The sequence below is a fragment of the Echeneis naucrates genome, chromosome 17, assembly GCF_900963305.1.
Source record: "Echeneis naucrates chromosome 17, fEcheNa1.1, whole genome shotgun sequence".
NCBI classification, from domain to species: Eukaryota; Metazoa; Chordata; class Actinopteri; order Carangiformes; family Echeneidae; genus Echeneis; species Echeneis naucrates.
This window is the reverse complement of record NC_042527.1, coordinates 10,599,063-10,619,798: the sequence shown is the minus strand read 5'-3', so window position 1 is coordinate 10,619,798 and position 20,736 is coordinate 10,599,063. Positions and strand designations below refer to the sequence as shown.

Sequence of the window (20,736 nt, the reverse complement as noted above, 5' to 3'; positions counted from 1 at the left end):
TCTATCCTGCACTGAATTATTTTGATAACAACATTATGGTTGCCATCAGGCGAGCGGTGCAAACTGAGGAGGTGGATATTGTCTAATCCCTCCGCCCATCAAGGTTGCCTTGTGTGGGTTTGCTTAGTCTACATTAATCCCCAGAGAGCAAAAAGTTTTATCTGTGTACTGACAACCTCGACAAAAGTCTTGACCTGACAAATATCGATTCAAACAGTTTATGATCGGGAAATAAGTCATTTGAAATCCTCTGGTGTGACATGAGAGAAACAGCTTTCCCCAAATAAAGAGGCAAGCACTCCTACAATGAGAGGTCCTTCCTCCTAAAATATGAGTTGCATATATCAGACGTATGTTCATTTAATATATTTCTTTTAACTGGTGATCCACTAGGAATAGAAAGGGCCACATACAGTAGCTACTCGCAGGATGTTCATAAGTGGTGACAGGTTTGTGTGAGGGGGCGTCTTCAAATGACTCATTTGTCATTTTACTTCAAGGCTTCTTTTGGGCACCATCCAAGCATGATGGATGGAGCTGCATTCATTGGTTTGCAAAGTTGTTTGTGTGCAAGTTGTTCTATCTTTATTTTTGTGTTTACAATATACAATATAAAATTCATATACACTCACACACTTAGCACATACACACACACACACACATATATATATATATATATATATATATATATATATATATATATATATTCATATATTAATATATGTGTATATGTGTATTCATCTGTGTCTTTGCAGCCCTGTTTTTTCCTCTCTGTCCTCCCACATATACACATACATTGTCTCATTAACACAAAGTTGTCGCAAATCATGTAATCTCCTGAATCATTGTACTCCTGTTGATTTTCCAGACCTGGACAGATATATTACTGCACCACTGCAGGCTTTGTGTGGTTAATAATCATGTATGGCTGCTGAAGCTTCCTGTCTTCCCAGAAAACAGTGGGGCACAAAAAAGCAGAAACAAGGCGGCTTTTCTGGAACATCAGTGTTGCCTTTGCCATATTATTACTAAGCCAACCTTTAAAGTAGCATGCACACATACTGCAAATATATCTTGTGGGGGATCTCCAAAGATAAAGATAACATTTTTCAGAACATCCAGCTTTATTTGGAAATGGAGTGAGCCTGCAAATTTGTTTATAATAGAGAGTGTGTGTCAGTGAGTCAGAGTAAATATGGAAACAGAATCAATGAAGACTTGAGGCAAATTTAAACACAAGTTACCACTCTTCGAGCCATTATTTCAGAGTAAACGCAATACTGAATGTTCCTCAGCCTCAATGTGGTTTTGTCCTCAGACCCCCCCCTACACACACTGAGCATACCCATATTCAGACTGTTTAATACTTCTAACCTACTGTACAGCCCTTCCCCCACACTTTCATGGATCACAGCTCCCACTCTATAATACATTAGAGAGACGGATACAATATCCAAACTCCTCCACCGTATCAGAAACAAGGACACATCCCACAGCTTGTAACTGCTGTGAAATCAGTCTCCCAGTTTTTTTATATCCACATGCTATATGTCCACTTGATTTGACTTGATTTATTGAATCATTCACATTGTTTATATGTTAAAAAAAGTCACTATACTATATATTTTCTATCTTTCTTAATCTTGCCAGAACTACTGATTTGATGAGTGACGCCCTCCCACATCATGCTGGACTCCTAATTGAATTGGTTGAAGGCACAGTCAGATTGCGCGCACTTGGATTGATCTTGATGGGCACACGGGCCATTAATCACAAGTGAAATGGTTGGCATTTGTTGTGACCTCATTTCTTGTAATGACGAAATTTCTGTATTGTAAATATTTGAACATATTCTCATGTCAAGATGAAGTGTGTTGCTTGCGATAGTGGCCTTGTGTTGTACATGTGGCCTTGATGGTTCCATCGACACCAATTCATCTCAGGTTCACAGTGTTTGCTTCATACCATCCAAGTGACAGATGACTGTGGCTGCTCTTACAGTGCTTTCAAAGACAAATTACAGAAAAAAAAGAAGAAGACAATATTATATTCAGTACATCTCATAGAGATTGATTCGAGAGAATCTTTGGTCTCTACTGGAGGAAATCTCCCAAGAGATATTCCCTCATTTGATAATGGTGTTGGAGAACAGCTCGGTTGATATCTGGTGACTGAAGTGAACTTTCCCTCTATGGGACCCAAAGAGTGCCAGCAGAATGTCCCCACACAGTGTAACAGAGTCACCAGATCCCCTCACTGTAAGGGTCAAGCATTCAGACCCGTACCATTCTTAGTGTACGCCACACATGCACTCGCCCACATGTTGAAAATTTTGGATGACTCATCCGATCATATTCCATTTTACAGTGTCCCTTTAAAGCAATGACAGTGAACTCCTTAATGTCCATTCATCATGTAGTCAGGGGTTTACACACTGCAAACCTACTATATTATTCTCTCGCTATGCAACTGTTGACAGATTTCTTGACATGGACTGATTATATGTTGGACACATATCTGGCAACAGATGTCTTACTGATGCATGCGCATTATGAAGATCAAATCTGAACTGTTGACCACAATTTCTGAGCCTTCTTATGAATTATGCCTTTTCCGTGGGTATTGATGCAGATCTTGGTTTATTCACTGGTCCGACTGAAACACCACAGCTGAGCAGTCATTGTGACTGAATCTTGAGCTAATGGTGTTTCAAAATCACTCATGGCTTTTCCTCTTGATATAATAACAGGATCAACTCAGCCAGCTAAGCATTTTCATAGACCTCTTAAAAACCATTGTATCATATAATTATACTATCTAGTTTGAAATCTCATCTCATTTATTCAGTTATTCACTTTTTAATGTGAGAGGATTTACCTGTGGTGCCTGAAAGTAGAACAGTCTGTTTTTGCCATTGTTAATTGTAAGTCATTAAATGTTTGCACCACAAGAGTTCCGCTCTCAGTTGGACCCAATGTGGCACAGATTGTAAAACTAGCTGTGAAGCTGAGTTGAGGGTGACGTGAACTGCAATGTCTTTTCCTCCACTGTGCTAATGGGACTTAAATGTGCTGCATTACATCATACCAGATCAGCTGGATGCAAATTGATTGTTATCATGGAGCCATGCATCAGGAGGTGTACCATTGCAACAGTTAATAGGTAGAGGAAGGAGAGAAAGACATAGAGTATGTGGAAGAATGCAGATATGATGCAACCACAAGGCCTGAGTGCAAACATGGTTGCCTCCATTTTGTGGTGGAGACAATAACACTAAAGAGACTAAAGACTGAAGTGCTCCCTGCAGCAGGAGCCTGTCAAAGGCTCTGAGAATGAGAGGAGGTAATTGAGTGGAATGGGGAGGGCGGGTGGGGGGTGGGGTAACTAGCGGCAACACCTGTCAAACAGTAGGTAGAGTAACAAACTTTTAAACAACCGCAGTGCAACCAGTAATTGATTTATATTAGTATTGAGCAAAACATCTTTCACGGTCTTCAGAGAGTCTGTCTTTCCTCCAGAGAAGGTGGGGTCCATATTGTGGGAATAAATCAACTGTCCACCCCCATGTAGTCTCCTAATTCTGAGTCATGATTGCAGATGCAATTAAGGTGGCCCTCTCATTCGCTGATTCTTCTCTCAAGCATGAGTGATTGTTATGATTTTTGCTTGCATTGATACATAAAATAGTTCAATGTTATTGCGTTTCTTTCAACATGTGATTTGAAAAAAAAAAAGAACCCAAAGATTTTATTTGAGTGCAATATAATTTAACTAAGTAGTAACAACAATATCACTTACACTCACACTTGACTGTTGGCATCTTGATGCTAATCAACGCTTGTTTTGTTAATCATGCTGTTTTTCCTGATAGGAACCTGGGGAAATCTGGACTGCGGGTCTCCTGTCTCGGGCTTGGTGAGTACATAATTAGCATCAGAGGCTAATGTCTAATGATTTCATAGGCATCCAAGGGCAAACTCAAGTCATCTGTGTGTCTGCATGTGTATAGAGAGAATTTAGAGCGAGCGGAGGAGCAGAGCAGGAGGACATCATATCATTTCACCCTATTCTCAACCTCGTGCATCTTTCATACATATGGGGAAGTGAAGAGAGACACCGTAAAGATGTTTGCAGAGTGTTAACATTTTCCTTGTTAATATTTAATCAGTAGCATGGATTCAGCAAACAAGTTGATCAATTATTGCACATATCCAATACATACCAGAGTGTAAACACACTCATTTATTTTGATAGGTCTGATTCAGTAAATGCATCTCTTGTGTGCGTACTGGCCATATATTTCCATGCACATGTGCATGTGTATGAATTACATTGTATATGCAAAGCCACACAAAGGGGTTGTGTCTCAGAGGAAAAAACAACTTGAGAAAGCTGAAGAATGATGCAGTGCTGCACGGGTTTCAGGAGATGCTGAAGCACATCAGGTGACAGAAAATCTGTGAAGGAGCTATTTAATCACCCATATAGTGATTTTTTTCAATTAAACTTAGCCACTGCACAATGAGCAGTGACGAAGAATAGTAAACAGAGATCTTTCGCCCTCCTAAATGAATCCGTTGCAAACCTCCATGTTGGCAAAGCTCAGCCGTGCAGTTGTGCCCTTGAGCAAAACATTGTTAGTGTACCAATTTTCTGTGACATGGAGCAGGGAAATGGTCATTACACTGTCAGCATCATAAGTCACTTTAGAGTTCGATCCTATGTGAGTTTAATGTGTTTGAATTTGAAGATTTTAAAGGAATAGTTTTTCACTCTGGGAAAATACAATTTGAGAAATGTATTTTAGAAAGAAAGGAAACAACAACTAGAAAAACCACTCAAGCCTGTTTCATCTCAGTTGTGCGTTTCTTACAAAAAAACAAGATGTTACATCATCAAATTGTGGTTTTTCTTGGCATACAGGCAGTAGACTATTTCTTCCCCAGATAAATTTACTTCCTGGATTAGGGTTTGTGAGATCTTTGTGCTAAACTACAATAATCTGTATCCTCACATTTACTATTTAGATGTGAGATTGCTATTGAGTTTCTTCTTTAACTCTTGAGCAACAATATGAGTTGAATTAGTCCCTTAAATTGTGTGCAGTCTGAAGGAAACGTTGATGATCTGAAGGAATATAATTATTTATTGACCATTGCGAGTTTAGAAGAATCAGGGTGAGCCTTCATCACTTTGCTGCCAATTCTTGTGCAGTTGGATGTGGATTTAACGCCAGCCCCTGTAATTATTTCTGTCCGTGGGAGATGACAAGAAGCAGCATGTGACAGGCTCAGGCGACTGAAGGCTCGGGGAAGAATATCGAGCATTTAACAAAAAGCTGTGTTCAGACTTTTTATGAGTGCTTTCATACATATATATATATATATATATATATATATATATATATATGTGTGTGTGTGTGTAAGACCTCACATGGCCAAGGACTCAAAGTGACCCTTGATAGTCTTAATACTGCTACTTAGTAAACCTGTTTTTGCTTTTGGCCGATGACAGATTTGTTGACAGATAGTGTCATTCAATCTGCACCACCCTGTTTAGGACTAGCAGTAAATAATAATATTAATAGTTTACTAGAGGCTTTTTTGTTACTATTATTTGTCGACTGACGTTTTAAATCCAGGCTGTGCCAACACCCATCTGCTGCTATACTTATGATGCAGTTTCTGCATTATTTCCTATTAGTGGGACATTGCATGCAGTATGTGACAAGATTGGGCAAAAAACAAAAGCGTGTTAACTCGGGTAGTCTGAAAGACAAATTCTTATCCATTCAGTAGATGTTGAAAAGGAAAAAAAACGTGAATAAAACAGTATGTCTTGGAAAAGCCACACAAAAGCCACCAACGTGTAATGAAACAGTTAGCTGTAATCTAAACTGAAGTCATACAGGAGTGATTTCATTGTTTTGAAGTTTTTAGAAAAGACTGACCAGCTGAAAGTGTTTCCTCAAATGGTTATGACACTCCCAGCAGAGGAGTTTATATTCATTCAAAATTTCCCAGCTATGAATTCTGTTTGGCTTTTGTTCTTTTGGCTTTGGTCTAAACAGTATTTTTATACAGTCAACTCAAGGTGGATTTGTTTTGCTCCATAACATATGTTCCAGGCTTTTAAACTGATTGCATTGTAACGGATAGATGACATGAATAATAATCATCCAGAGTAGTGATCTTAGTGGTCTTAGTATAGCCCCCTGTGGGACACAAGGACCTGATATGCCAGTAAGCTTTTTCTCTTCCGACCTATCAACCCTGACATTTGGCTGTGATTGTTGTAAGGAGGGTGTGTTTTGTCAGGTGTCCATGCCAAAATGTCAAACTAATAATTAATGCAGCGTTGAACTGACTCCAGAGTGTGGTTTTACATGCAAAAGGTCTTGTTTGTTTTTTAGTATGTTCCAAAACTCTGACTTTGACATTTCCCTCAACAGGCACATGGGTAACATTTGGAGGTCAAATCTCTGACGAGGTAAGACATTATGTCAAATGCATCATTCTACCACCACCGCTCATGGGCAGATGCAGGCTTTCATTATTTCTGGCCTTACATAAACAATTAGTGTGCAAGTTGTGACAGCTTACAGCTCCCAGTTTTCAGCACACATCGGAACTATTTCGTGTAACTGGATGTGAAATGTGAGCAGGCCACAGATATTGATATAAGTATCAGTTTCCTAATATCCCAGCAGGCTGTTAAGTCCCTGGTGGCTCAACTAAGACCAAAGTTTAGGTCTTATTTCTTCTTGTCACAAGTTATTAAGTGGAAAACCTCCTGTGGCTTTATTAAGCCTTGAAGATGGGGAAATCACTGAATTGGGGACAGCTCATCACATCATGATGGCCTCTGGAATAGAGTGACACAAACAAAACAGGAGTCAGGAAAAGAAAGGGAAAGTCCTGCTGACAAACATACGCCAGGACAGACTTTACTTTTTGATATATAACCCTGTACCAACTGGATGCACCAGAACTAGGTCAAAAATATTCTCAGAAATAGATTAAGCATTTTAAAACTTTTAGTAGCAAGCAAGTGCCTGCACGTTCCTGGTGATGTGTACCTTTACAGATTTAATATCCTTCAATGTTTTCAAGCAATTCCACGGTTGAGTTTGAGAGCAGAAACTCTTCTGATCTTTGTCAGGTGGCAGAGCAGCTGATGACTATTGCCTATGAGAGTGGGGTCAACCTCTTTGACACAGCTGAGGTCTACTCCGGAGGGAAGTGAGTGATATATTTCTGAATTGTTATCTACAGAAGCACTTTTCTGGTTGTGTCAGCTTGGATTTTACCAAAGGGCACAAGATGTTAACATGATTTAGCCCCAGAGCAGGAATTATTCACCTGCACTGGTCAAAAAAATGTAAGGCAGCCTTGACTTGAAAGTGATTCATCTTATCTTATTCATCACTGGAGGCACCACATTATGTTCACAGCTCAATCCACCTTTATAGGCCTGGGCGATGCAGTGGTGAATAATGCAGGATATGCTGTAGCTGTGTGGGAATGACTATGAATTTCAAAGTTGCCGGCAAATTTGAGGCATGCAATGCAAAAGGCATTTAGCCCTTATCTTGATTTTTTTGATTTTTAATGAGGTGTTCACGCTGCAGATCTGTGGTAGATAAACATCATGCCAAACTATACATAGTGAAATAATAAATTGAGATATCACATCATCTCATCCAATTTCTTTCTTCACAGAGCCGAGATAATTCTGGGAAACATCATCAAGAAAAAGTGCTGGAGGTAATGCACAGTCTCTTATCGGAGCAAAAGCTTTTTAAATCTGTTCCAAAAATAACTTTAACGTGTGTGTATGTGCTTGTGGATACACGAAAATTACTCTCATACTGTAGTCATTCATATGTCTATATTTTTGAGGATTTTATTTACACAGTGTTATTTAGAGCATGCTGTACAGCCTCTACGTTTTTAAGAAGGTTTCCATCATGATTTTGAGCTTGATTAAAGGGATTTGTTTCTCTTCAGTGGAATAAAGCTGTAGTGGGGTCAGGTGCTGATGCTGAGCTGTGAAACCTAGTTCACAGTCAAAGTATCCCCAATGTCAGGGCCTGACAAGTTCTTCCACCCAGAAAAGCATGTCCCAGGGAACTTGCTTAATGCGTGTGGCCGCTGACATTTAGTAGTAGTAGTAGAGGGTCTTCAAAAAATGTTAAAACAAAGAGGTAAGAGTCACAGTGTGTGGCAGTTCTCCTCTTGCTTTCTGTCTAAAAATGAAGCATTCCCAGCTTTGATACATAATCACTGAACATAGAGTTAGTCTGGACAAAAGGTTTGGATAGTCAGTGTAAAATAGGATTATGTTAGAGATGTTAAAGTTTTTTAAATTTAATTCAATAAAAGCAAATAAAACGACGGAAGCAAGGAAGCAGTATAGATGGGTGGATGGATAGATAGATTTGTCAACAGGTGGTGGAGGAACCAAAGAAAAAAAAAAAAGCTGAGAAGATAATGAGAAAGATGAGGGATCATAATAAAGGTTCATGAATTTTGATTTTTTTTTTTTTTTTGGCTATATCGTTGAAGATTACATGTTTGAGTTAACTGGTGACTCTAAATCATTCGTAGGTCTGAGTGTGAGTGTGAGTGGTTGTTGGTCTCTCTCTGTGTCTGTGATGGACTGGTGGCCTGTCCAGGGTGTACCCTGCCCTCGCCCCATGTGAGCTGGGATTGGCTCCAGCAGCCCCCGTGACAGATGAGCAGTAGAAAAGGAATGAATAAATTGATGTGGCAGAAGTACCCAGCTGAAACAAACAGCTCTGGCCATATGATGCTTGTGTGCAAAATGCTACTTTATATGTTCATGTATGGTGGAAGGTGCAGAATGTGCAACCATCTCACTCTAGGAGATGAAAGTTTGCCCCTGAAGCCTCCCGCCCTAGCCATGAAATCCATTGTTGGAAAGTATAAACATAGAATTAGCTCATGTCGGCGTCTTACTGTTGAATACAAAGCAGGTTCAAATGAGAAAATATCAGTTTCATGCATCTATACTGCATGCAAATATGTTTTACAGTATAAAGATTGCAATAGCTTTCGTGAAATCTCACATCAGTTCTCTGGCTGCCTTCACCTCAAATCTGGGTCCTTTTACATCATTTATTATTCAAGTATGGAGAATTTTATAGTGAGAGAGCAATTTTGTTAGAGTTCAGAGAAAAACGTCCCTCTATAAATCATCATACTGGAATAATTATGATAATTATTATATGTTTGAAAAATGCGTGCAGCCCATCTGCCACTGCAAACATAAGAACATATGATAGCTTCAGTTGCTTGTGCACAGAGACATGCAACTGTGCACATGACATGCTGACACACGTCTTCTGAACTTTTTTTTTTTTTTTTGTTCAACCTTTTGATGTGTCTGTGTGTCCTGCCTCAGGAGATCCAGCCTAGTGATCACCACGAAGCTCTACTGGGGAGGAAAGTAAGTGTATGCATGTCCTCTGTATGTGCACCAGATTTTCACACTATGCAATTCATGCATTCAAGCAATCGCCTCCAGACACAGTGTGCGATATGAAATGAAGTATTTTAGAAAACCCACAGGCGCACAGACAAGGTGACACAAAAATAATAGATAAAAGACAGGCAATACACACACAACACAGCAGTCGTCCTTCCCTGCTTAGCCTTTCTCAGCCTTCTTGTCATATCTGTTTTACTGCCATGCTGAAGTGTTTTGCTCTCAGTTTGCATTAGTCACCTTACTTAAGTCTTCAGGCTTATACTGAGGGAAGCAGAGCCTCCATACATCCTCTGGTTCTTTTTAAGTATCTGATGTAGATCAGTAGAGTAGGGCCCGAGTGTAATTGTGTAAATTTAATTTAAGCTCATCCTGTCAGACTATCACCAAGGTACCAAATCAGTCTTTGCGCCGCATGGATTTAGAGAAAAACTACTTAACCCCCAACTGAGGGAGCTGTGAGAGTGCCTGAGACGGCTGTCAGGCATCAACCAACCACAGATGTCTTTATGCTTAATCAATGGCATTTTTCATATTTTTAAATGTGTTGCACAAAAGAAAGAAGGCATGTAAATATGACAGAAGGCAAGCATATTTATGTGTTTTTTAAACATTATTCTCAATAACCATAGCAGGTTGCTACGCCACAGGAAGGACATAGGAGGAAATGTGAAATGAAGCAAAGAACTGACAAATAGGAGGAAACTCAGCAAGCGAAAAAGCACCGGAGCAGAAAGAAACAAAATAAATTCAGTGGGAAAGGGAAATGGTGAGGATATTGGTAAATCATTGAAGTACAGTAACCCTGGTTGCTGTGCTTTAGTTTTACAGCCCACAACTTGTTCTGGTTTAATCTCACCACTCCCATCGGGATCATTTTCAAGAGAACTGGCAGTAAAGACGGCTCTGATTTACCATCTGAATGTTACATGTCGAACACAACATATCAGAGCGGCAGTGGAACATCAAGCAATTGAAGATCCGGGTATTTCTTTCGGGATGTGCTGGAGCCAGATCACACCAAGGGAACATGCATGTGGATATTGCACTTATTCTAATGAGGCAGACGGAAAAATTACCCCAGATGAATGCTAATGTTCTTGCAAGGAAAAAGGCAAAACATTAGTTAACACTGATAGTCATTAATATATTTTGTTTGGCCACTGCACAGACACAGTGAACACTTTATTCTATAAGTGTAGACACCCTGTAGCTCGTACCTGGCTCATAAATGGCATGTTTAATGATGAGCGTGAAATGATCTGAGTTGTGTGTATATCCAGGAATGTGTCTCGACAACCATCACACACAATTATTTCTCTCCCGTTGCAGAGCTGAGACAGAGAGAGGACTCAACCGGAAACACATCATCGAAGGTAACGAATCGATTTCCACTCCTGCATTTTGTCCTTCACACCACCTCATTGCTTGGAGCCCCACTGCTCTCCTCTAATCTCCGTTTTATCTCTTTTCCTCTTCCTTCTGTACTGCTGGAGGTATCGCTACTTAGATTTTTTTCTCAACACATAATAACTCAATTTTAAAGGTGCGATCTGCCAGTGGCAAATATCAACAGACCTCAACAGATGTTTGGTTGGATGACTTGTGATATTGAATTTGAATTCTGAACTATCGTCCTCTCTGCTCTTTCACTCCTTTTTGATAAGAATTTTGGCCGCGCTCAAGCTTATAGCCTTGGCCGGATCCACCCCACTTCACATACAAGCTGCACCCGGGCACAGTGCTCCTGCTGCAGTGACTCAGCACTCTTGCAAGCTATTAACATTCACTGCAGCTTCCATAAACTGCCCCCCTCCTGCACCAATCCCAACAACAAAAGGGGAACACGCTTAGAGGCAGAGAGAAACGGGGAGATGAATGGAAGGCGGGATCGATAATGAATTGGTTGTGAAAAATTTGCAGACATTTTATTCCTTACTACTTGTTACAACGGTCACCACTGAATCATTTGATTGGTTAAGTGTCATCTAGGTTTTGGGGATGTCGAACTTTATGATTTAGAGCAGAGATCAGTAAAGTTTCTGTGTTGCAACCAGAGAGAGTCCTGTGGGTTTTCTTTACAGGAGAAAGATGTTCCTTGAACATTTCAAAGAAACTTTTGCAGAATGCATAATTAAAATGCATAATTCATTGCCGACACCAGTAGAATAGCTTTGTTGTTCAACATCTATTCTGGGTTCCAAAAATAGGCTTGCTTCACCGGCGGTAAACTCCAGCTAATCCACAACACAGCAGAAACTGCACATGATGAGAGAGCAGGCTCAGATTAAGATCCATGTAATGGGTGTTTTTGGGATTGTGGAAGTGCAGCTGACAGAAAGAGGAAGAAGCGGTTCTACCGGTCAAGGGGAAAGCAAAACTTTCAACTGGGATTAGAAGGCGATGAAGAATCCTCAAGCACTAATCTACTGAGTACACTCACACATACCCAAGGCCAAAGTGTCTTTTTGCCTTGTCTCTATTGCTCTGCTTTTGGTCTCCTGTGTTTGCTTTTCATCTTTCATCCAGTCTGTCCTCTGTGGGTGAATGGAGACTGATGTTCTCACAATACTTATGGCCATCCTCTCTTCAATGATTCATTCATTCATCTTCTACCACTTATCTGTTTCCGGGTCATGGGGGTGCTGGAGCCAATCCCAGATCACATTTGACGAGGGTGGGGTACACCCTGGACGGGTCACCAGTCCATCACAGGGCCAACACACAGAGACAGAAAGAGACCAACAACTCCTCACACTCACACTCAGACCTACGGACAGTTTAGAGTCACCAGTTAACCCAAACATGATGTCTTTGGATGGCGGGAGAAAACCAGAGTACTCTTCAATTATGTAGCCAAAAAAAAAAGAACCTTTATTATGACTCCACATCTTTCTCATTATCTTCACAGCTTTTTTTCTTTGGTTCCTCCACCACCTGTTGACAAATCTATCTATCCATTCACCCATCTATCCCTCCATCCATCTATACTGCTTATCTGTCAGGGTAATCCCAGCTGACACTGGGAGAAGGTCAGATCTGGAGCTGGACAGGTCACCAGTCTATTAAAGGGCCAACATATAGAGACATACAGAGACTTCTATGTCTTTTGGCGATGAGAGTAAGCCATGAGTACCTGGAGGGAACCTGAACAGGGAGAACATGAAAACTCACACATGATGCTGTCAAAACAGTATTCACTTATGTAAAAGGGTTAAAGATTTCACAGCTGTGAAATGGATAGCTCTTTTCTCAATGAGATTGTGGTGTTCACTGTGGTAACTCAGCTTGACACTGATTGACCTGAAATTCTCAGTTTTCACCTTTTGAAAATCTCATTGTGAAATTGATTTAGTTTCTGAACTGAAAGATACCTCGTTTTATAAAAGGGAAAACTAAGTATTGCTGAAAGCTGTTTCAAACTAGAACCATATATGTGAATGAGGCCAGTTCAGTTACGTTCAATAAGAATGTGTAGGGCCATTTACCCTGTATTCAGAATAAAATAAGACTTTATTCAGAAAGAGGATCATTCCTCTTTCAAAAGTCTTGCCATCGTCCAAAGCAAATAAATTAAACAGATGTGTCTATATCCCAGCTATTTGCATCAGTCATTTTTTTAGCTTTAAGTATATTTATTCACATAAAAAGGTGGCTGAATTCCAATTAGCTCTTCAGGTCATGCTGTTATGAATCTGACCTATCTGTCATGACTTAACTGAGGTAATTTAATGGACTGGAGGCGTCATTTAAGTTATAACTTATACCTGTACTTTTCCTGCTCCAGGAGTGGTGTCAAAAAGGGTTATTAATAAAACCTCTCTCATCATATTGAACCATGTCCTTCAGCCAAGAATCAATTTTTCTCTTAAGCTGGCCAAGAATTTAAATTAATTGAATCTAAGGTTTTCTATGTCAGTAGGCAGCCATGTCTTAATGAAGGAAATAGTCAGAAACAAATCAACATGAGCCTCAGTTCAAGAGACAGTAGTTTTTAGGGCATTAGACATTAGTATTTAATGTGATAAAGAATGTATTTCTTTTATGAATTATGTATTGAGAAGATGACCATGAAGTCCCGTCACTACGGCTCTTTCTGGGTAAACCAGACAGAATATGTGGAGTTGATTGAACCATATGATTTCATGCTGAATGTAAATCCACCCAGGATCAAATTCAGAGTGAATTTGATTAGATTGCTCCCTTTAACAGATGCTTTGGTTTCAGTGGAAAAAAAAGTAACATGTAAGCACTCTTTGCTGCTAAACAGTCTAGTTGTTGTATAAAGCTGTTCCTGTATCTTATTCACAGTACAGTGTTGGCAAACTAGCTAGAATAAATGGAGGGAGCTGCGTATACAGGATAATTATCAATCCAGATCCAGATCCAGGCCAATGTGTCTGTGTGAGCAAAGGTATCAAGAGACAAGACTTCTCACTCGCTAGCATGTCTGGATGATAGTGTAATAAGTCTCATTGGTCCAGTGGTGTTAGCAGCAGGAATATGTGGAGCTTGATTCTCCTGGCTTGTGTGGCCATGTTAATTTTCACTCAGTTATATTACTGGATATCAGAAATATTTAAGGATGTGCTTATGCTATGGATGGTAGTACACGTCTTCTCCAGCACTATGAAAAGATGTTGCCTTTCAGCTTCAACTTAGTTTACAGTTGTCAAATTGTTTCATTCTCTCTCTTCAGGTTTAAAGGGCTCCCTCCAGAGGATGCAACTTGAGTATGTGGATGTGGTCTTTGCCAACCGACCAGACAGCAATACTCCCATGGAAGGTGAGTGAGCACGGGCCAGAGCCGGGAGGGGCTTGTGGGTCAGGGCAGGGACAATTCATGTTGTTCAGTAACATGAGAAGGTGAAAAATACTGACAGGACCACTGCCCTCATCAGACTGGCGACCTTTGCTTTGACCAAAGGGGTTTGTCTTTGTGGCAAAGTGTGTGTCTCACTCTGAGACACAGAGACACACACAGACACGCCAAGTACAATCTTGCCTCATCTCCTGTCCTCTATTTTAGACTACCAGTCTCCCTCTCCTTCCCTTTCTGTCTCTGTGGGATCACAAGTCTCTGCAGGGTTTCTGAGCTGCACCCGCTTGCAGCCCTCCCTGTTCTTCAGAAGCTGGATTATCTGGCCCCCCTCAGGGGAAGCTGGTGTATTTTTGGGTTGGTCTCACTAGATACAAGACCTATTGCGCGTTTTGTTCCTTCAACACTCATTTACCTTATGTCACCATTTAGTTTTTCTCCACATTTCCAGGTTCTTCCTAAAATACTCCCTTGTGATGTGGCCACCACTGACACTTGGACAGCTTCTCTGTCCTTCCACACATACCCTCAACCAAATGTAGTATTTGATTGAAAGGCTATAATCTTACTGGTCTCACTGCCCCTCATGCGTCCTCCCCCGTGGGCCACTAAACTGTGGGAAGCATCTCTGCCATACTTGTCATTCCAGGGGCCTTGCTGTCACTGGTAATACTGGCAGGCGGACAGACCATACCGCCAGCTCTATCAAATAATCTTATAAGCTGTCTGTACAACAACTATTGACAGCTGATGACCAGAGGTCTGGTCTGACTGACAGATTGATTGATAAAGAATCTGACAGGGTGAGAGAAACTGAATGGAAAGACATGTCAGATTGATCAGAGACTGATCAATATGAATATAGATAGGCTGCATGTGTTGTGTTGTGCTTTCAGCAGCTCTGCCCATTTATCACTGCAAAATATTGCCGGACACTTGCTTCATCCCTTATTACTGTGGGCCAAGGCTACTATCATAAATCATTGTGTGGAAGGTCAGTCACTTCAGGGAATGGGAGTACATGCACACACAAAACTGAGTAAGCTCATACTTCAGCGCTGTGATATATCCTTAATGGCTTCTCCTGTGGAGTTGTATTAACGTGCAAAAGAGTGAAGACGCTTCATCTCCGTGGGCTTTTACAGTATGTAGGACTCATTTTGCACATGCCTAAGGTATTGATTCACACACCCACATGTTCCCAAAGCTTAAACAGGCTTAACAGCATCAATAACATGCACAAAAAGAACCGAAGTTCCAAATGTCTTATCCAAAATGGGAACGTTTAGCAAACAGGGGTGGATGCGCATGCTTTTGTTTAGAATTTGCATTTGTATTTTGTTCTTGTTGTGACTTTAAGTGCTTCCGACTGTGTGAGACAACTTGTGTCCCCTTTAGGACAAAAAAAGTGATGTCATGGCTGCAGAGTCTGTCTTTGTTACCATCACTGCTTTCTTTCTTCCATCCACTCTACACCCTTCTCTCTGCCTCCACCAACCCCCAGTTTGTTTTTACTTGCTGGGTGCAGTCTTTTTTTTTTTTTTTACTTGTATTCAGCTTTATAGCAGCTATGGGCTGGAGTTGAAGTTGTGTCACAAATATCCCCCTTCCTCCTTCTTTGCCAGACTATGATTCCCCTCGCTTTTCTCTTGTTCTCTTTACTATTGCAGCTGTCGTTTATAGTGATGGCATTATTAAGAAGCTTTCCTTGAAGGGGTTACAGTCCAGACTTGCTTTTCATCTGGCATATTGCAAAATAATGTACTTCATAAAGATTCCGCTTTAAAGCAAAAAATATTAGATAGTGCCTGAAGGAGGAGCACCTGTGGTATAGTCAATTTGACGGTTTAACAGGCATGCTGTATCTTGCTGAGTCACAGTACAATGTTTCTTTCCAGTCAATCAGCATAATATTTTATTTAACAAAGAAATATCAGGCAAATAGGGAAAGGGAAAGAGCAGACATGGCATCAATAAATAGACTTTATAATAATCCTCCAGCCAAGGGGTTTTCACTGGAGATCAAATGAAATGGAACTGCTGCAGCATGCTGCACACAAACCACAGCCACGCAGTCATGACATTGCTTCAATTCCTATGGTATCACCTCTGTCTTCACATTTTGAGTGCAAGGAGTGAGAATACTTAGTGCACACCCAACACTCTCTTTATCATAATGATAGGACCAAGAAAGGGCCTCATGAAAATCTCCTGTGAGTGACATGTTGATCACCACGGTGTTTGTATGCATGAGAGGGGAAAACATTAGCTTCAAAATGAGGAAGAGTTTCGAGTAACCCAACACTCACAGACATCCAGACCTCTACACACATTCCTGCTTGAACAAAAAAATGCATTAGTGTGTGTTGTTTGCTTTCTTCCACATGTCTTGCTGCATTATGCAGACAGTTGGGATAGTCCTGCTTGCTGAGGTTTGACCAAATTATCCCAAATCAATGACACACTGATGCTGTGGGAAAGGAATTTTCAGTTGTGAGTCAAAAAGAATTGGTTCATGCAGGTGCACACATGGGTTTTGGGCAATACTCTTTATGTAGCATTAAAAAAAAAAAGTGTCAGCACACACGTCATGTTGCAGTCTCCTAAGGCAAGCATGACTATCAACCAGTACATAGTGTCAAAGGAAATTTTATACTTTTTTTCCATGATGTGGAAAGATTGATACACAGTTGTCTATATGGTGGTTATGATGTCAGAAGTAGCTGGTTAGTTCAACACAGTTAAGCCTTGTTTTCCCTCCTGTGTAATCACCTCCTCGTTTTCCTCATGCCCTGTACCTGTACCTCGTCGTCTGACCTCCCTGTGTGTAAATGCATTCTTTAATTGTTCGGTGCCACATTGCTGCGTTGCCTCCCCTCCTGTGTAACTGCCCTGACTTTCTGGCTTTTCCTGTCTCCTTGGTATAACCTGCCTCCCTGGTTTGTTTCCTGCTGGCAGTGATTTTCTTTTGATACTTTTGGTATTTTACTCTTGTCTTCTTCCTGCCTCGCAGTGGGTTTTTTGGTTTGTTGTCTTTTGAACTGTTGGACTCTGTTTTCGCTGCCCTGCAGTGGTTTGCAGTTGTTAGTTTTGGTATTGCTGGTCTGTTACTCCCTGCTTTGTCATGGTTTTTCGTTTACTTTCTCTTGCCCCTGTCCTGTGCATTATGCTTCCTGTTAGCTGTCAGTTAGTAGTATTTCATTACAATACACTGCATATTGCCATGTGCATGCAGCCACAATTTCATCTACCTCATTTGCCCCATTCTAAAAGTTGCAGTGGATTTTTCTGAGCGGTGTGTCGATGGTGTTCTTTGGATATCTCCCCTGAGCACTAAGCTCTCTTGATGGATTTAGTGACTTGTGCCTTGTGAAAAGAGACTTCAAGATAAGACTGGCATGGATGTTGCTGTGAATCAACATGTCATCCTTCTCCGTCAGAACTGAGGCGGATTATTCATATATTCAAGAACTCTGTTGAACTGTGTAGGCCTCCAAGGTTCCTCCTTGGTTCACAGTTTTTTCCTTCTGTCCTTACATCCCTGCAAATCCCTCCCTCCCTTGAAGAGCAGATGTACTGTTATTCCTCTACCCTCCCACCTGCTTCACCCACACGCACACTTGCTCTCTGTCTCACCATGGGCTTCATTTTGGTCCAGAGAGAGAACAACTGATGAAAAGGATTCACTCTTCTTATTTATTTTTTTTTTTTAAATCACACTCTACTGTGGTTTCATCTCACCATCCTCCTTTTCACTCTGTCTGCTTTATATTTTGCACCCAGAATTTGCATTGCAGTTTCAGTACAATTACAAGCTAAAGCAAACAATTATGGACTAAAGCAATCACATAAATGATTTTATCGCGTTGTTGTTTTAGCCAGCAAAAAGAGATTGTACGCAAAAGATTAAAATAATTAAGTAATTTCTGTATTTCCCACTCCTATCTTTGAAAACTCCTTTTAGAAAGAAGATCACAGTATCTTTATGAGATACAGTTTTGCATATTGACAATTCCACCCACTGTTAGTTCTGTACTACATTGTAATGCATAAAAACCATTAAGCACCACTCTGGCGGACTCTTTAGTGGTCAATTTTTATGGTTGCTTGACTGTACAAGCAACACTCTCGGTGGAGCCATTTTTCTTAACCCCTGCTGAATTTGGTCACATTAATCTGCATGACCCTGGTAATAAATTAAATGCAGATGAGAAATGCACAACTCACAAACAATGAATACATTTCATTTTCATGGATGCAATTTATTTTTACTTTCCTGAACATAGCTGTTTTACTAAAGCCCCTCTCTCTAGCATGATTATTTGCTTTGTTTAATTTTTATTTTTTTTTAATCGCTGATGACCTACTTCGACAGTGCATACATTTTTTATGACAACATAAACATAAGTTAAGATGTTGCTGTTCGAACTTAATGTTAGTTGACTTTGGTCCACATCTATGCTATATAAAAGTTGAAATATTGGCGCCATCTGTTGTTCAATGATTAATAATGCATCTGGTCTTTGATATTGATGATAATATCTTCACAGAGATAGTAAGAGCCATGACCCATGTGATCAACCAGGGCATGGCTATGTACTGGGGGACATCACGTTGGTCTGCCATGGAGATTATGGTGAGTAATCAATAAGTCTTAGTTCATTACTTCACAAGACTTCATTGGCTATCTGTGTTGACATAATCATATTGAAGTTTTTTTAATAGCATTAAAAATAAATTTGTTAGATATGAGAATATAGGAAAATATATATACACATCATAATCAGAATCAGTCTGAACTTTACCAATCCCCAGGGAAAACATGATTCATTTCAGGCAGTCTGACAAAAAAGAAATAGAAGTACAACTCAAAATGTGTACAAAGAGTAATATACCTAAAATGCAAAAATAAAATAAATAGTAAAAAATTAAATGAAAATATATAATATACATTTTATTTGATTTACTCTAAAAATATCAAGTGAAGAAAATTTAACCATAAAGGTATATATGTCTGTTTCCTTATCTCATCTCCCCTTTGTTTTGATTCTCTCATCACATTCAATCAGGAGGCATACTCTGTGGCCAGGCAGTTTAATCTGATTCCACCTGTATGTGAGCAGGCTGAATATCATTTCTTCCAGAGAGAGAAAGTAGAAACTCAGCTCCCAGAGCTTTACCATAAGATAGGTAAGCATATAGGATTTTTGTTGATTTAGGAAAGATTTAGCATCCAATTGTTTATTGGGGATTTTTCCATTTTAGGTGTGGGTGTAGTCTCCTGGTCCCCTCTGGCCTGTGGAATCATCACTGGAAAGTATGAGAACGGTGTCCCAGAATCCTCCAGGGCCTCAATGAAGGTACAAATTATATTGCATGCTGTATGTTCACTCAAATATCCAGCTACTACATTACCTAGCAGAATATGGTTCAAGTTATTGATGTTTGATTTAGATTTTTCCTCTTTTACTGCTCCTCTAGCCATACCAGTGGTTGAGGGAGAAAATTATGAGTGAAGATGGGAGAAAACAACAAGCAAAGCTAAAAGAACTGGCTCAAATCGCAGAGAAGCTTGGATGCACTTTGCCACAGCTAGCCATAGGTGAGGGGCAGCATAGATACCCTATGACCCTCAATTTTCAATTGAAAGAAAATGTTGCACCATGCTGAGTTCTGTATTTCTCTACATATTGTATGATGCATTAGCGCTGGGCTAGCTAAAACTCCTATCCCCAATCTTTAGCCTGGTGCCTGAGGAATGAGGGAGTGAGCTCAGTACTGCTGGGATCCTCCAATTTGAGTCAGCTTACAGAAAATCTGGGAGCCATTCAGGTACGTCGAATGAGGCCTGAGTGATACTGAATAATCATGCCATCATGTGGTCTGTTCAAACAGGACTGATCAGGAAGTCTTCCTTTGCTTTATGCACCACAGGTAATTCCTAAGATGACAGCAGGCATTGCCTCAGAGGTTGATCATATTCTGGGAAATCGTCCACACAGTAAAAGGGACTACCACCATTAGAATAAACTTGTCTTCTTTCAGTAAACTATGCTCCAAAAGCTTATCAAAGCTCACTTTTCACAGCCATGGCACCATATATGCGTGCCCAACTTTGCCCTTGTGCGCGTATGACTGTGTGAGTGACTATGTAAAGTGTTCTGCTTGGCTCCTTGTCTGTATGAAGATCAACCAGTACTCATTAGTGTAAAGTGAGTTACTTGAAAAAGCATGCACGCTACAGCTATAGTAGCTAGCAAATGGAATCAGTTTGAATAACAGTTAATGGATTCAGTAAAATTATTTCTGGACTAAAAGTGTCCTGCACTCAAAAAAAAAAAAAAAAAGCTTCCAAACCACTAATTCAAACTAGTCAAAGACTACATTATTACTCTGTAAGTGTGGGA

The 20,736-nt window shown here is 40.2% G+C and overlaps 1 protein-coding gene across 2 annotated transcripts in view; it reads left to right on the top strand.

Moving 5' to 3' along the window:
* Positions 1-20,701, top strand: part of kcnab1b (potassium voltage-gated channel subfamily A regulatory beta subunit 1b) — a 30,998-nt gene extending 10,297 nt beyond the window's left edge. For both annotated transcript variants that reach the window (XM_029524111.1, XM_029524112.1), the window contains 13 exons: positions 3,872-3,915; positions 6,452-6,489; positions 7,162-7,241; positions 7,722-7,766; positions 9,427-9,471; positions 10,843-10,886; positions 14,210-14,296; positions 18,880-18,965; positions 19,399-19,519; positions 19,595-19,689; positions 19,811-19,931; positions 20,073-20,161; positions 20,264-20,701. In XM_029524111.1, coding sequence (XP_029379971.1) covers positions 3,872-3,915; positions 6,452-6,489; positions 7,162-7,241; positions 7,722-7,766; positions 9,427-9,471; positions 10,843-10,886; positions 14,210-14,296; positions 18,880-18,965; positions 19,399-19,519; positions 19,595-19,689; positions 19,811-19,931; positions 20,073-20,161; positions 20,264-20,353 — 985 coding nt within the window. In that variant the 3' untranslated portion in view covers positions 20,354-20,701. The remainder of the gene's footprint in view (positions 1-3,871; positions 3,916-6,451; positions 6,490-7,161; positions 7,242-7,721; positions 7,767-9,426; positions 9,472-10,842; positions 10,887-14,209; positions 14,297-18,879; positions 18,966-19,398; positions 19,520-19,594; positions 19,690-19,810; positions 19,932-20,072; positions 20,162-20,263) is intronic.
* Positions 20,702-20,736: the final 35 nt, after the last annotated feature.